Here is a 14,824-nt window from a genome sequence, read left to right on the forward strand (position 1 = left end):
GCCCTTTTGGGCTCTGAGCAGGACCAACAAATTGGATATCTGATCTCTTAATAGTCACTTTGGGTCTCCACCCCACTTTTTTCTTTCTTGTTCAAACAGGTAAAAAACAAGGAGTCCCCGAAAATCGCAACAAAGGTAACCTGTCCACCCACTCATCTCCCATCTCTACCTGACTACACTCAAACCAGACCTTCCAGGCCATCTGCCTTCTCCCTTTTCCTCGCCATAAATCTGTTATCTGCTGCTGTGGCCCAGATGCCTCATCCTGAGGAAGGTGCAGAGATTTGGGGTGGTCTCAAGGTCCCGGTCTCAATCCAAGATGGGACAACAGCACCCTCTGCTGTTGGCTCAGGGAACCTCATGTCAAGGTTTCTCTTGGGGAGTGTGTGGGTTCGATCCGTTGTTCTTCCCAGGGTGCCGAACTCTTTCCCCGTTACCCTAGGCTGGATTTAATCATCAGTGTCTGGGTTGGAAGACTTCAGGGTCCTTATGGTGGAGGGCGCCGGGGTGGGCAGTCCCTGCACCCTCCTCTTGCTGGCTTCCTCATCGGTGTTCTCTTCTGGTCTGGAATCCTCTGCTGGTCTCAGGTGCTCGGGGAGAGCCTTTTCTCTGTGCCTCTCTCCTACCTCTTTCTTTGTTCTTTCCACAGTCTGTTTTCTTCCCCCGATCTGATGTGTGTTCCTCTTGGTGGCTGTGCTAACATCCGTCTCTGTCTTATTTGTGAGTCTGACAGCAGAGACCACATCTCAGGAAGGGCATCCTATGCACAGGGGGCCGAGCTCTGCAGGGGCGAAGTTAGAGGGTGTGGGAGCCTGAGAGCACTGCTCTCAGACAGTGCCTCGGAATGTGGTCCTCTGCCGCCCGTATCATAGCAGTCTTTAAAAATAAAGTCTTCACATTGGAGAACCAGGGCGGCACAGAAATGAGTCTTTAATTTTAGGTCTCTCTGTCTCTTCTTTAAAAAGCAAAATGGATTTATGTGTCTGTCTTTATCCCTTCTTTCTCTTACTCCAGGGGTCCCTCCCAGCAGCTTCTTCCCTCTCCCCCAGAAGACTAGCCCCAAGTCCTACTCTGGGACTCCCCACCTTTACCAGGGATTCCCTTCCCTTGTTCACCCGATAGGAGAAGGAGCTGGAGAACACCCTTGAAGGGGGTCTGTGTTTCTTCCCTGGCAGTCTAGGCATAGAGAGAGAGGAACCTTTTCACAGAGCAGACTAGGACACTTACGCTCTGGAAACATCTGCCAGCCTTCCCCTCAGCCCCTTTCTGCAAGAAAGATTCACTGTAGCGACTGCTCACTTCCAGGAAGGGTGGTTGTTGGTAATAGCACGTAATGGCATTACTAACCCTCTCCCTAGAATAAACCTGGCTCGGGGCTCTGAGGTGGTGCCAGGAAGCTGCACCATCTGAGGGAATCTGTACCCCCAAAGCACCCCTGTTTTATCTCCAGTTCTTAGAATATTATCCCGTGGCCGTAATAGAGGGTTGAAGGCCAGTGCCCTCTCTGGCCTAGGGTGAGAGTGGTCAGGACTGATGTCAGGGGTCCAAGGTGTATCCAGGAAGAAGACAGAAGGGTGTTTTGGTTTCCACCTGTCTGCTGCTCCGTGCTGCTCCCTGCCTGCTCACCTGTCCTGTTTGTGTGTGCACCGTAGCAAAGGCTCAGGACGGGGTGGCCCTGGAGATCCAGCCACTCAACAGCCAGGAAGGCGTCGACAATGAGGAGAAGGAGAAGAAAATGGTCAAGCTGCCCAAGAAGGAGAAGTCGGTGCTGCAGGGCAAGCTGACGCGCTTGGCGGTCCAGATCGGGAAAGCTGGTGAGTCGAGTGGAGCCTTCCGGTTGTTGTGGTTTATCGAGGCTGTTCCAGAGTCTCACTGTGTCGGTTCCTGTCCCTCCACACCCGCCAGGTCTGGCAGAGGGAGCTGAGCCTTCCCAGGGGCTGGTGCGGTCTAGGCAGCCCCATCATGACCCCTCCTGGGCTCTCAGAGAAGTGTTTGCCCACGTGTAAGGGTTTAAGGCCCTGAGGTCGCTCTCATCCAGACACATGGGAAGTTAAGAACTTCTATCACAACACGGGAGATTTACATTGGCAAGAAGGGAGACCGTAATAGCTGCTTACCTGTCGCATGTATGGGCTTGTCAATTCCTTAAGGGTAGAGAAGGTTGTTAGAGGTAGTTACCTAGCAGAGTAGTAGCATCAGGCCGGGCACAGAGCCATAAACTCAAAATAAAGATGAGGGCGGGGGGTGTACAGAAGATAGAGGGGGAAGGGAGGCAGCGGCCACAGGCTGATGCAGAAGACAGGTCACTAGCGTGCTCTTGTGAGTCGCAGGAGGAGGTGGCTTCTCCATGACTTCCCGCCATAAGTCTGTCCTCTGCATTCTTTCAGTGGTGGGATGGGGTGAGGGGTTTGGAGGCGGAACAAAAGGAAGATTGCTCCTTCAGCGGACATGTCCCTCCAGGCACCACTGTTGAATTACTTCCTGACCCCACCCCTCTGCTCACTACAGTCATAGTCTAGCTCAGTGCATCTGTGTGTACAGTTCACCTGGAACCTTGTGAAAGCACGGTGTCTGATTCCGGAAGTCTGGGCAGGGCCTGAGAGTCTGCATTCCTAACAAGCCCAGGTGAGGCCGATGCCACTGACCCACTAAGCACACACTAGAATCTACTGTCCACTACCGTAGCCACCAACCGTGTTTGGTTGTTTCTAGTTAAATTAACTAAAATTAAATATAATTAAACACTCAGTTCCTCAGTTCACACTGGCCTTATTTTGATTGGTCAATAATGACATGTGGCTGGTGGCTACTTTATTGGACAGTGTAAATAGAGGATATTTTAAACACCACAGTGAGTTCTGTTAGCGCTAGTCTAGCCTGTGCACTCAGTTCTTTTACCCAACTAATGTTGACTACCATGAAATCTCTTAAATATAAGCTAGACACGGATGGAATGAAATGCAGGTGTGGAGTCAAGTTATTGAGCCTGTCACACAGGTTTGGAACATTAACCAGACTCACCTAATCCTTCCTATTTTCCTCCTAATCCCCGTGTTGTTCTGTGGGAAGTACAAACTTCCCGATGGCTGGCCAGTCATCTCCTCTGTTGTTTTATTTTACATTTCAAGCGAGGCCGGGACTGGAATGAGGAAAATGAGGTGCCTTGCGCCACCCAGAGAGGAATACCTCCTTCAGTTTCATACCCTGGACACCTTGTTTGCCTCACCTAGGCCCTGAGCCTGATGAAGCAAAGTGCAAAAGAATATGTTCTCATTGATATTCATTGATCACCTCTAGCCTTGCTCAGCAGGCCCTCAGGAAAAGTGAAGACCCAACCGGACTACGGTGTAAGGCAGACATGATGCCACAGGCATCGGTGCCTCTGCCAGGATGCTGACCCCAGGGCCATAGGAACCCCTGGGCCAGTTGTTTATAGACCTTGAGCAGAGCCTTCCATGTGCCTTGGTGTGTAGGTTGACCAGCTGTCCCAGTTGGCTTGGGACTTTCTTGATTTTAGCATGTTGACCACATTTTAAAGAGAATTCTTTTCCTCCTGAGTTCTCCCACATCCCCAGGAAACTGCTCACCTGCAAGCCAGATGGTTGATTGGTCACCAGTGTGCCCTACCCAAAACCTCTCTGTGCCTTAGTTTCCTCAGAAGAGGGGACAATGATAGTAACTTATCTCACCGGGTTGTTGTGAGGATGAAATCGGTTAGTTTATAGGAAGTGCTTGCCTGGCCCATAGTAGGCACTACATAAATATGTACTGTTGTAGCCTCCTTTCGTCTGTGCCATGTCAGGGAAAAGGTTGGGAGGCACTGTACTAGAGATTGGTCTAGGAGGTGCTATGCTAACACCGTGGAGACATCGCTGTAAACAAGTTGCAAAATTGCCTCGCATTCTCAGGCTGCTATGGGGAAAGTCTACCCTGAAAAACTACTAGGAAGCAGGCGAATATAATCACTGCATTGTGACTCGTGGGAAGAGAGTAGGTCTGAGATAAGATCATAGAACGCTGTTTCAGAACACTAGGCCAGCCCGCTTACTTAGTGTGAGGAAACAGGCCGGACAGGGTCAGAGACTAGACCAAAACCAGAGTCAAATCAGTGCAGTGCTGAGACAGAACCTGTGTCTCTGCAATGCAAAACCCATGGCTCTCCCTACACTCGTGCAAGCAGCAAGAACGGGGAGGGGATTTTAGTATGATTTCCTGGAGGTAGCGGCTTTGGGGTCCTAGGAGTCCTAGGAATGACCAAGTGCCGGCGTTCACGTGGCCTGTTTCCCGTTCAGGTCTAATCATGTCTGCTGTCACCGTTCTCATCCTGATTCTGTACTTTGTGATTGACAACTTCGTGATACAGCGCAAACCATGGCTAGCCGAGTGCACCCCCATCTACATCCAGTACTTTGTCAAGTTCTTCATCATCGGTATCACTGTCCTGGTGGTGGCTGTGCCGGAGGGGCTGCCACTGGCCGTCACCATTTCACTGGCCTACTCTGTGAAGGTGAGACCAGAATGACACTTTCTCTTCCCTCAGGACACAGGTGGGAGGGGAGAGTGCCACACAGCCTTTGACAAAAGGAGGGCCACCTATGCTCTGTAGACTCCGTGTGGTGCCTCGTAAGGGCACCAGTCCCGGGCCCTGTGGACAGACCATTGTGATAGTTGCATCAGTGTGTCAATGACCCAGTGGAATCTAAAGAGGACTCACAAGAATAGTATCCTGCATTTTTCTGTGGGACAAGAGAATGAAATGTGGAAAGATGTTCGCTAGGAAATGGCCTTTGACCTATCCTGGGGGAGCTCAGTGGCTCCCCTCTCAAGCCTTTTCTCTTGTCCTCTGTAGAAAATGATGAAAGACAATAACCTGGTGCGGCACCTGGATGCTTGTGAGACAATGGGCAATGCCACCGCCATTTGCTCTGACAAGACAGGCACGTTGACCATGAACCGCATGACTGTGGTACAAGCTTACATCGGAAATACCCATTACCGTCAGGTCCCAAGCCCTGATGTCTTGGTGCCTAAGGTTCTGGACCTTCTTGTCAATGGCATTTCTATCAACAGTGCCTACACCTCCAAGATCCTGGTAAGCTCCTCCTTTGCCTGGACGTTTAGAATGGGCGGTTGGAGGGAACATTCATTTTCTCTGAGACAAGTCATCTTCTCTTGTTCATTCTGCCTGAGCTGCCATTCCACATTGCATTTCCTACTCAAGTGAATGCGTTTGGGGTGAAACTAGGGAGTAATCCATGGAAATAGATTGGGGGTGGCAGCCGGGGTGACAGGTAGGAATCTATTTTTTTTCTTCTCTTTAAAGAAAACAAGTTTTATTTTTATAATCAGAACATTCTAATAAAAATATTATTATAACATTAGCTACCCGTATTTCCTGGGACTTGACTGTGGACCAAGCGCACCCGCAAAGCGCTTGCCTGCGCCAGTCAGCCCTGAGGCCTCCCGCTTCCCTGAGGAAATGCCCTCCAATTACCATGTAAAGACAATATCTCCAGGGAGACGCCTCATGCTGAGAGCAGAACTGGGCTTATCAGGAGTAAAGTACTCACTTTCCAGAAACTCAGAGAGGGGATTAGAATGAGAGCCACAAAGGGTGAGCCACCAGCACCGACCCCAGGGCAAACTGAAAACCCATAACCCAGGCGGCTCAGGGACCAGTCCCACTGACCACTGTCCACCTGCCCTTGAAAAAAACAAACGCCGCCCTCCCACCTCCTGGGCTCTGGGCAAACATGTGAAAGGTCTGCGGGGCGTTCTTTCCCTCCTGAGGTCTCCCTGGCGGAGGCGTCTTCTTCACGGGTGCCTGTGTGTTTCCCTCCCAGCCGCCGGAGAAGGAGGGGGGCCTGCCGCGGCAGGTGGGCAACAAGACGGAGTGCTCGCTGCTGGGCTTTGTCATCGACCTGAAGCAGGACTACCAGGCCGTGCGCAGCGAGGTGCCCGAGGAGAAGTTCTACAAGGTGTACACCTTCAACTCGGCGCGCAAGTCCATGAGCACGGTCATCCAGAAGCCCGGCGGCGGCTACCGCATGTACAGCAAGGGCGCCTCCGAGATCATTCTGCGCAAGTGAGCTCTCCTTCCCCCACTTCCCTTCCCGATCCTCCCTCACGAAGGTCCAGGGGACGTGCCCCAGGCGGAACCCACCGAGTGATGCACCAGCTCCTAGCCTCTGAGCACTTACTCAGGCCAAGCATTGTCTCTAAGTCCCTTCGGTGGCCCATTTTACCTAATCCTCACAATTCAGTGAGGAAGATGCTATCATCCTCTCTTTTACAAATGAGAAAACAGAGAAGTACCTGGCTCAAGGTGATGCAACTAATAGTGGCCCAGCCAGGATTCAGGCCGTTCAAGCTTCCATCCCCAGTCTGAAAGCAGAGAGCAATACCCACCCATCGCCCGGGGTTGCGATAATTAAATGATTCGATGTATGTAAACACCTTCCTTGCACATGGCAAGTTCGAGAAATGTTAGCTCTGTGTTCCCTCTTCCTTCTTATTCTCAATTCTAATTACAGGGAAGTCAATAACCTACTCAAAGTGGCTGGGTAACCCGCACCCCTCCCCCAGGCCATTACCAGTTCACCTGCATGGGTATAGGGCCAGTAACTGAATTAACCAGCACCCCAACTTGGCTCTGGCCACCTTTGTCAATGAACACATTCTTGTTGAACACACGCTACCCACGGAGCACTGTTGTAGATATTGGGCACAAAAAACATCTCTCGACCTTTGAGAAGTTCCACAAATGACTCTTGGCACTGCGTCCCACATGCGTGGGAACAGATGACATGGGAGAATCACACGCTCTGCCTCTCTAGATGTGCCTGTCGACCTACAGGCCACCCCACCTTGAAAAGGGGACCCGGCTGGGTGGTGGATAGAGGTTTCTGGCCGGGGAACAGGGTTTTTAGAAGACCTGCAGAGTTGCCAGAATGTCTGGAGAGACACACTGGGTGGGAAGGGGGCGGCTGCTTTCTGACTGTGCACCTTCCCAGGTGTAATCGCATCCTGGACAAGAACGGAGAAGCAGTGCCATTCAAGAGTACGGACCGCGATGAGGTAGTGCGCACTGTCATCGAGCCCATGGCCAGTGAGGGACTCCGGACCATCTGCTTAGCTTATCGAGATTTCAATGACGGAGAGCCCCCGTGGGACCATGAGAACGAAATCCTCACTGAACTGACCTGCATCGCAGTGGTGGGCATCGAGGACCCTGTGCGCCCAGAGGTGAGACGTTGGGTTGGAGAAAGGGCAAGAACACCTGAGTGGAAGTCTTCCGGTGGCCTCTGGCCCACGTGTAGGCCCCACGTGACCTACTGGGAAGCCACCCGGAGTCACGGGAACGAGGGTACTGGCTCTGCTTCCAGTTGTGACCCACGCAAGTGACCTAACTGCTGCTCACCTACACGGAGAGCTGCCTCTGTGCTGCCAGCCCCACGGAACTGCGGAGTGCCGAGCTGACAGAAGGCGCCAGCCCTCCGGTTAGCGCTGCTGCGGGGTGCGCAGCACAGGGCTCACTGGGCTCATCGTTTGGCTCGTGAGAATAGTCAGGAGGAAGAATTAATCAGGACACCAGCTTTGTCTCTGGCCACCTTCTAGCAACCAACATATTTTTGTTGATTCCCCCTCCCCTCAGAATAGCCCAACACTGTTCTTGACCCTAGGGCAGTGATGGTGAACCTCTGACACGCGAACTCATTTTTTTGGTTGATTTTTCTTTGTTAGATGGCATTTAAATATATAAAATAAATATCAAACATATAAGTCTTTGTTTTACTATGGTTGCAAATATCAAAACATTTCTAGATGTGACACGGCACCAGAGTTAAGTTAGGGTTTTTTAAAATGCTGACACGCCGAGCTCAAAAGGTTCGCCATCACTGCCCTAGGGAATTGCAAAAGCCTCTGCTCCTGAGAAGTTCAGGGAGATAGGCTATCAATTATCAAGACCCAGAAGCTTGGAAGGGTGTCCTGCGTTTGGGAAACCACAAGGAATTGATGTGGTTGGAGAGTGGGCCAGGGAACGGGGAGAGAGGGTGGAGAATGTAAAAACTTCTGCTAGAGAGGAAGGCAGTGGCCACATCTCAAAAGGCCATAGGTGCCCCGCTGAGGAGTCTAGATGGCACGTGCGAGAGTGAGCTTCTACTCCTGGCTCCTGCAGCCAGTCTCCCCTTCAATGCCTGGTACACGAGGCTAATTCTAACGCGGCAGAAGTGGGGTGGCACTGCTCCGAGGGGGCCCCGGTCCTGTCCACGATGAAGGGGCAGCTGAGCAGGGCCGCTCACCAGCAAAACCAGCTGCTCCTCTCCTCCCACCTCCCCCTCCGCAGGTCCCAGACGCTATTGCCAAATGCAGACGGGCTGGCATTACTGTCAGAATGGTGACAGGGGACAACGTCAACACAGCCCGGGCCATTGCCACCAAATGTGGCATCATCGCACCCGGGGACGACTTCCTGTGCCTGGAAGGGAAGGAGTTCAACCGACTCATCCGCAACGAGAAGGGCGAGGTGGGTCCTGGGTGAGCGGAACTGGGCCCTCGTTTCGCACCCGGGGCACGTGGGAGAAAGCAGGTGCTTTTCAAACGGGAAGTTACTCACAGTGAACATCCCTCCCACCAAGGCTGCTCCGGTGGTAGAATGAAGAGCTTCCTTCTCACGACCTTCATTCACAAGCTCACTTTTGAGGGGGTGTCACTGACTTTTCACATCTTTCCGTTTTTTTTCAGTCGGCCTCTGTCCTCCTGGGCCACTGCCTGTGACTGACAGCGGCAGGGTTTGTAGGAGGACGTGGTCTGGGTGTGGAGCAGACCACAGCTTCCTGGTCTGTGTCGAAATCACACCTGAGGCCTCGGAAGCACCACTTTAGCCATTTAGCTGACCCTGGCTCACCCCCCGTCAAGGGTCTAGAAAGAGGGGATCAGCTCTAGGTAGGGAGTCGGGAGGAGAAGGCAGACAGGCAGGGCCTGGAGGGGCACCATTGGTGAATCTGCCCTTGGAGACGCGGCCAGCTGCTGCCTTTGCACTGGGGCAGGCGACCCCTCCCCTGGCCGTGGAGCATAGCTCTCCCCGCAGCTTGGAGTGTGCGGAACGGGGGGTTTTCCCGGGGGGGCTCTTCTGAACTTGACTGACCCAGGTGTGGTCTGGTATTGGCAGGTAGAGCAAGAAAAGCTGGACAAGATCTGGCCTAAGCTTCGAGTCCTGGCGCGATCTTCCCCCACGGACAAGCACACGCTGGTGAAAGGTGAGGTCAGCCCCTGAGCAGGGACGGGTAGGGAAGACAGGCCGGGGCGGGGACAGGTAGAAACCAGACGCCAAAGCTACTTCCCTGTCCTGAGTAGGGTGGTCCTGGGAGAGCTCGCTGACTTATGGGGACAATATACAGTTTAGCAAAAGCTGAGCCCCTGGTGAGTATCAGACGTATAATAAAGTTGTTTTTAAACATTATCATCCAGGGTGGGGCAAAAGCAGGGTTACAGCTGTTTGTATGGAAAATAATACAATAATAAATATAAGAATAAACTTATATTTATTCTTTACCTGCTCACAACTGTAAACCTGCTTTAGCCCCACCCTGTATGTTGTTTGCCGATGATACTATGAACTAGGCAGGGCAGGTTAAGTCTGAGGCTGAAAAGGCAGGTGGCGTGCCCACGCTGCCCAGCTGGTGCGTGGACGTGGTAGTTCAACACCAGGTGTCTGCCTTCAAGTCACGTGGAGGTTTTGTGCCACGTAAGAGCTGTCTTGGGTCCCCAGGCGCTGTGTGAGGAAGACCGACTTCCTTGCTCAGCGCGCTGCCCTTGGGTGATGGTCTGGCACGTCCAGCAGAGGGCAGTGGGGAGGCAGCAGGAAGGGAGGTGATGGCGGGATCCGGGAAGAAGACCTTGTGTGGGGACAAGGCTTGCCAAATGGCCTGCCACGGCACAGGCGGACTGACTGAGGGTGTCTGCCTTTCCCAGGCATCATTGACAGCACGGTTGGGGAACAGCGACAGGTGGTGGCGGTCACAGGTGATGGCACCAACGACGGGCCGGCTCTGAAGAAAGCGGACGTGGGTTTTGCGATGGTAAGCAGCTGCTCCTGTCTCTGACTCCATCTCTCTCCCTACCCGGCCAGTAATAATGTGCAAAAACGGGGACCGTGGAGTACGAAGGCTCGGTGACTCAGGCAGGGAAATGAAGTGGCATGACCCAGGAGCTCGAGGCCAACTTGGACCTGCCCTGTGGACCTGGTAGTAGTCTGTGTCTATGCTCACGTGGAAGATTCGTGTTCCATGTGGAATGTGTGCTCTTTTGATGTCTAAGGACATTAACATAGTTAGTATTTGCTTTATATATAAAAAATACACATAATGGCTTCAAAAGAGCAACAATAATACAGTTACTCTACTAAAAGCAGTTGAAGGTTTTTCTTATGGTTCTTTTCCCCCCGCAGGTGCATCCTACTAAGAATGTGCCACCAACTTGCTGTGCTTTTTAAAAAGTCACTTGGGACATTTGTCCTTTGTACGGTTGTGCTACCAACTGGTCATACCAGTTCCTTTACATCATGTTGCTTTTCAATTTAGAGATTGCTTTGTTTTGCTTTTTAATATTATACCTTATTCAGTGGTGAGTGAAGTATAGAACCTTATGTTTGTTTGTTTTGTGGTTGTTAATCCTCACCCAAGGGCATTTTTTATTGATTTTTATAGAGAATGGAAGGCAGGGGGAGAGACAGAGAGAGAAACATCGATGTGAGAGAGACACATTGATTGGTTGCCTCCTGCACGCACCCCAAGCAGGTCTGGGGGTTGAGCCTGCAACTGAGCTACATGCCCTTGACCAGAATTGGACCCTGTGGGCCGATACTCTATCCACTGAGCCAAACCAGCTAGGGCATACCTTTTTTTTTTTTTTAACCCTCACCTGAGCACATGTTTTTTACCGATTTTAGAGAGAGAGGAAGAGAGAGAGAAAAAAAGGTTTGACGTGAGAGAAACATCAGTTGGTGGCCTCTCATATGCACCCCAAACAGGGACTGAACCTGCAACCTAGGCATGCGCCCTGACCAGGAATCAAACCCATGACCTTTCAGTGGACAGGACGACACTCCACCTAACCGAGCCACACCAGCCAGGGCTAGGAACTGCTTTTTAAACTTAATTTTGTTTAGTACTTATAGAAAGTAGTTAGATAGTTCTAAGTCAAATATAGAAAATAAGGTCTATTTATAGAAATCTAGCTTCTATTCCTATCACCTCCACCCTATTACCTCCCTCTTAACCCCACATGGAACTTATTTCTTTAGTTTTTTGGTTTATCCTTCTGTTTGCTCCTATAAAATACATGTACTATGCACTTTTTTCCACTTGCTTTTTTCACTTAGCAGCATAACTTGGAGATTATTCCATGGTGGCAGTATAGAGAGACAGTCCTCCTTTCTTTTCCTCCTCTTTTTAAGGTGCATGGTACAGCACTGCATGGGTGTATTAGAGAGCTTTTGATGGGGAAAGTGAATTGTCTAGATACTCCTCTGTTGCGCTCTGGGTAGGAAATTAATACTACCAGGTAAAGAGAACCAATAATCTAGTAATGCAGGCCAGATTAACTAACAAGCTCCTTCTTGGGTTACAGACGTCACAAGGCATGTTTGATGTGGAATAGAAGCACGGGCCAGGGGTGTCAGGGACAGCTGTGCAAAGCAAGTAGCACTTGAGTGGAACATTAAAGATAGGTAGGATTTAAGGAGATGGGGAAAGAGGATGTTCCAGATAGGGGATGGGGTAAGTAGAAGTCTAGGCTCTAAGAGTGAATGAGCCCTAACCGGTTTGGCTCAGTGGATAGAGTGTCGGCCTGCGGACTGAAGGGTCCCAGGTTCGATTCCGGTCAAGGACATGTACCTTGGTTGCGGGCACATCCCCAGTAGGGAGTGTGCATGAGGCAGCTGAATTGATGTTTCTCATCAATGTTTCTAACTCTCTATCCCTCTCCCTTCCTCTCTGTAAAAAATCAATAAAATATATTTTTTTTAAAAAAAAAAAGAGTGAATGAGAGATTCAGGGAATAAACCAGTGGGTGTTTCAAGTAGAAAGGTATGTAAGAGCAGGTTGGAAGTGCTGGTTGGAAGTGCTTCCGGGTTCACTTATTAAGGGCTCTGACTGCCGGACCAGAAAGCTCACTGTTTCTAAAGCACAGCTTTCAACCCCTCACAGTCTATTCAGAAACCTTCAGTGCTTGCCCAGTGGCGAGGTTTTGAACAAGGACAAGACTTGTGAACTGTGGTGCCAGACTACTTCTACTTAAAGTTGCAGGGCAGATAAGCACTTAAATGAGATACCGGCAGTGGCAAAGGAAATTTAAGAATTTGGAGGTAGGATAGGATTTGTTCCTTATCTTTTAATTTGTTTCTAGGGTGGGGGAGTAGGAGGGAAGAGAGAGGAATAGCAGAAGATAACTAATTTGCAATCTGGGTTCAGGAGTGAGGTGGGAGCATTGGGCCTCTTTTCTGTAAAGTGATGGCAGCACATTTTCCCTTCATTTTCTTTGGGAAAGAAAAATAACTCGGCTTTAGTATTTGTGTGGCTGGTGTGCCCTCTAGTGTTAGCCCTAGTTCGGCAGCTTCTTGGAAGCCAGGAAATGGAGTCTGGGTTCAGAATGCTGGTAAACGCTGCTTTATCCAGTTCCTCAGTTTTCCTTCCCTTCTCCCCTCAGGGCATTGCAGGCACGGATGTGGCAAAGGAGGCATCAGACATCATCCTAACAGATGACAACTTTACCAGCATTGTGAAGGCAGTGATGTGGGGACGAAACGTCTACGACAGTATCTCCAAGTTCTTGCAGTTCCAGCTCACTGTCAATGTGGTGGCCGTGATCGTGGCCTTCACCGGAGCCTGCATCACTCAGGTGAGGGGAGTGTGTGTGCAGGGGCTGAACTGGGAGAGACGAGGCAGGGGCTAAGGAACATGGCGAGTGCCCTGGCCGCTGTGGCTCAGTTGGTGAGTGCCATCCCAGGCACCAAAAGATGGCTTGTATGCATCCATATAAGCATAACCCATGGACACAGATACCAGGGGGGTGAGGGCATGAGTGGGAGTGGGGTTGGGAGCAATGAGGGGATAAGCACACATACTAATACCTTCATCAATAATAAATAAATAAATAAATAAATAAATAAATAAATAAATAAAGGTGGCCGGTTCGATTCCCGGTCAGGGCACGTGCCCAGGTTGCAGGCTCGATCACCAGTAGGGAGTGTGCAGGAGGCCAGCCCCTAAGTCTAGGTGGACAGCGGGAGCTAGGCCATCTCAAGAACAAAGGTGAGGCTGACGAGTGAGGGGAGGGTGGCTTCTGAGGAAAGCTAAAAGCACTGGTTCTTCTTCCCCCACCCAGGACTCCCCGTTGAAAGCTGTGCAGATGCTGTGGGTGAATCTAATCATGGACACGTTTGCCTCACTGGCCCTGGCCACAGAGCCCCCCACTGATTCCTTGTTGAAGCGTCGCCCCTATGGCCGAAATAAGCCTCTGATCTCACGGACCATGATGAAGAACATCTTGGGCCACGCAGTCTATCAGCTCACAATCATCTTCTTCCTTGTCTTTGCCGGTGAGCCAAGTGTGGGAGGCCTGAGGTGGTGGTCGGGGTGCCGGACGAGGATGGGGTGGGGAGTGGCCCGAGGACAGAAGGCAGAAGGGAGCAAGCTGAGCACAGACTAGGAGGAGCAGCAGTTCACTCACGTGTGTCCTCTGTTCCCACTATAGGGCCGTCATGCCGGGTTCTGTGCTTCTGTTAAGAGTTTCGTTATGCCTTTTTTTATTGATCATCAAACGAAAGCTCAGGCCACGTAACAGTGGCACTGAGATTCAGACCTATGTCTTCCTGACTCTAGTGCACATGGTTTTACGACCATACTGCACTACAAGAAGATAAATATTGGGGCATACTGAGACAGTCAGGTATGTGGAGGTCAGGGCGAACATTTACAGATTTAATCATTAGCGTAGCTCAGATACTGACCACTTTGCACACCAGCCATCAGCAGGCAGTATGGCCACACCAACGTGTCTGACTCAGCCCGTTGAGTTCATACTTACCCTCCAGTGCTTCCCCTCTTTCCACTAGGTGAGAAGTTCTTCGACATTGATAGTGGGAGGAACGCACCTCTACATTCCCCGCCCAGCCAGCACTACACCATTGTTTTCAACACTTTCGTGCTGATGCAGCTCTTCAATGAAATCAACTCACGCAAGATCCACGGAGAGAGGAATGTCTTTGGAGGCATCTTCCGTAATCTCATCTTTTGTTCTGTGGTTTTGGGCACATTCATCAGCCAGGTGAGATGCCAGCTGGAGTTGGGGTAGGAAGTCTGAGGTAATACAGGCCAGACGCTGGGAGCCAGGGTTCCCGAAGTACCTGGGAAAAAGGAGTGAGGGAGTGATGGGGACCCGGGCTGTGGGCTGCTGGGTTCTCCGTTGGCTTCCATTTGCACGTGGCTCTAGACTTGGAACCCGCTGTGTCAAGCGCTCCAGCTCAAGGCAGCATGTCGGTGACAAATAAAACAAGACATGCAGAATCCTTTCGTTTATCTGCCTAAAACACGGAAATCTCACAACGTGACCAAGAGGAGGGTCACTCTCTTCCACCCCCTTCTCAGGCCCCCTGCCAGCACACATGAGATGTGCATGCACGTGCTGTGGGCTCTCTCTGTAGATCATGCTGTGCAGTTCACAGAGAAAGGGCAGTGATGGGATGGTGTGCATTAGCTGACGGATAAGCCTGGCTTGGGCTCCCGTGGGGTCAGGGGTCAAGAGCATGGCTGCCCTGGTGGTA

General features: G+C 51.1%; 1 protein-coding gene across 6 annotated transcripts in view; it reads left to right on the forward strand.

Moving 5' to 3' along the window:
- ATP2B4 (ATPase plasma membrane Ca2+ transporting 4) overlaps positions 1-14,824 on the forward strand; it is a 96,367-nt gene that overhangs the window by 65,695 nt on the left and 15,848 nt on the right. For 4 of the 6 annotated variants that reach the window (XM_059675711.1, XM_059675708.1, XM_059675705.1 and 1 more), the window contains exons 7-18: positions 100-135; positions 1,653-1,814; positions 4,293-4,507; positions 4,850-5,092; positions 5,844-6,085; positions 7,014-7,245; positions 8,348-8,527; positions 9,173-9,260; positions 9,976-10,082; positions 12,709-12,900; positions 13,387-13,600; positions 14,117-14,328. In XM_059675711.1, the coding sequence (XP_059531694.1) occupies positions 100-135; positions 1,653-1,814; positions 4,293-4,507; positions 4,850-5,092; positions 5,844-6,085; positions 7,014-7,245; positions 8,348-8,527; positions 9,173-9,260; positions 9,976-10,082; positions 12,709-12,900; positions 13,387-13,600; positions 14,117-14,328 (2,123 nt within the window). The remainder of the gene's footprint in view (positions 1-99; positions 136-1,652; positions 1,815-4,292; positions 4,508-4,849; positions 5,093-5,843; positions 6,086-7,013; positions 7,246-8,347; positions 8,528-9,172; positions 9,261-9,975; positions 10,083-12,708; positions 12,901-13,386; positions 13,601-14,116; positions 14,329-14,824) is intronic. The other 2 variants (XM_059675709.1, XM_059675707.1) reach the window with 1 other exon arrangement.

This window comes from Myotis daubentonii, chromosome 18 (assembly GCF_963259705.1).
Source record: "Myotis daubentonii chromosome 18, mMyoDau2.1, whole genome shotgun sequence".
In the NCBI taxonomy this organism is placed as follows: Eukaryota; Metazoa; Chordata; class Mammalia; order Chiroptera; family Vespertilionidae; genus Myotis; species Myotis daubentonii.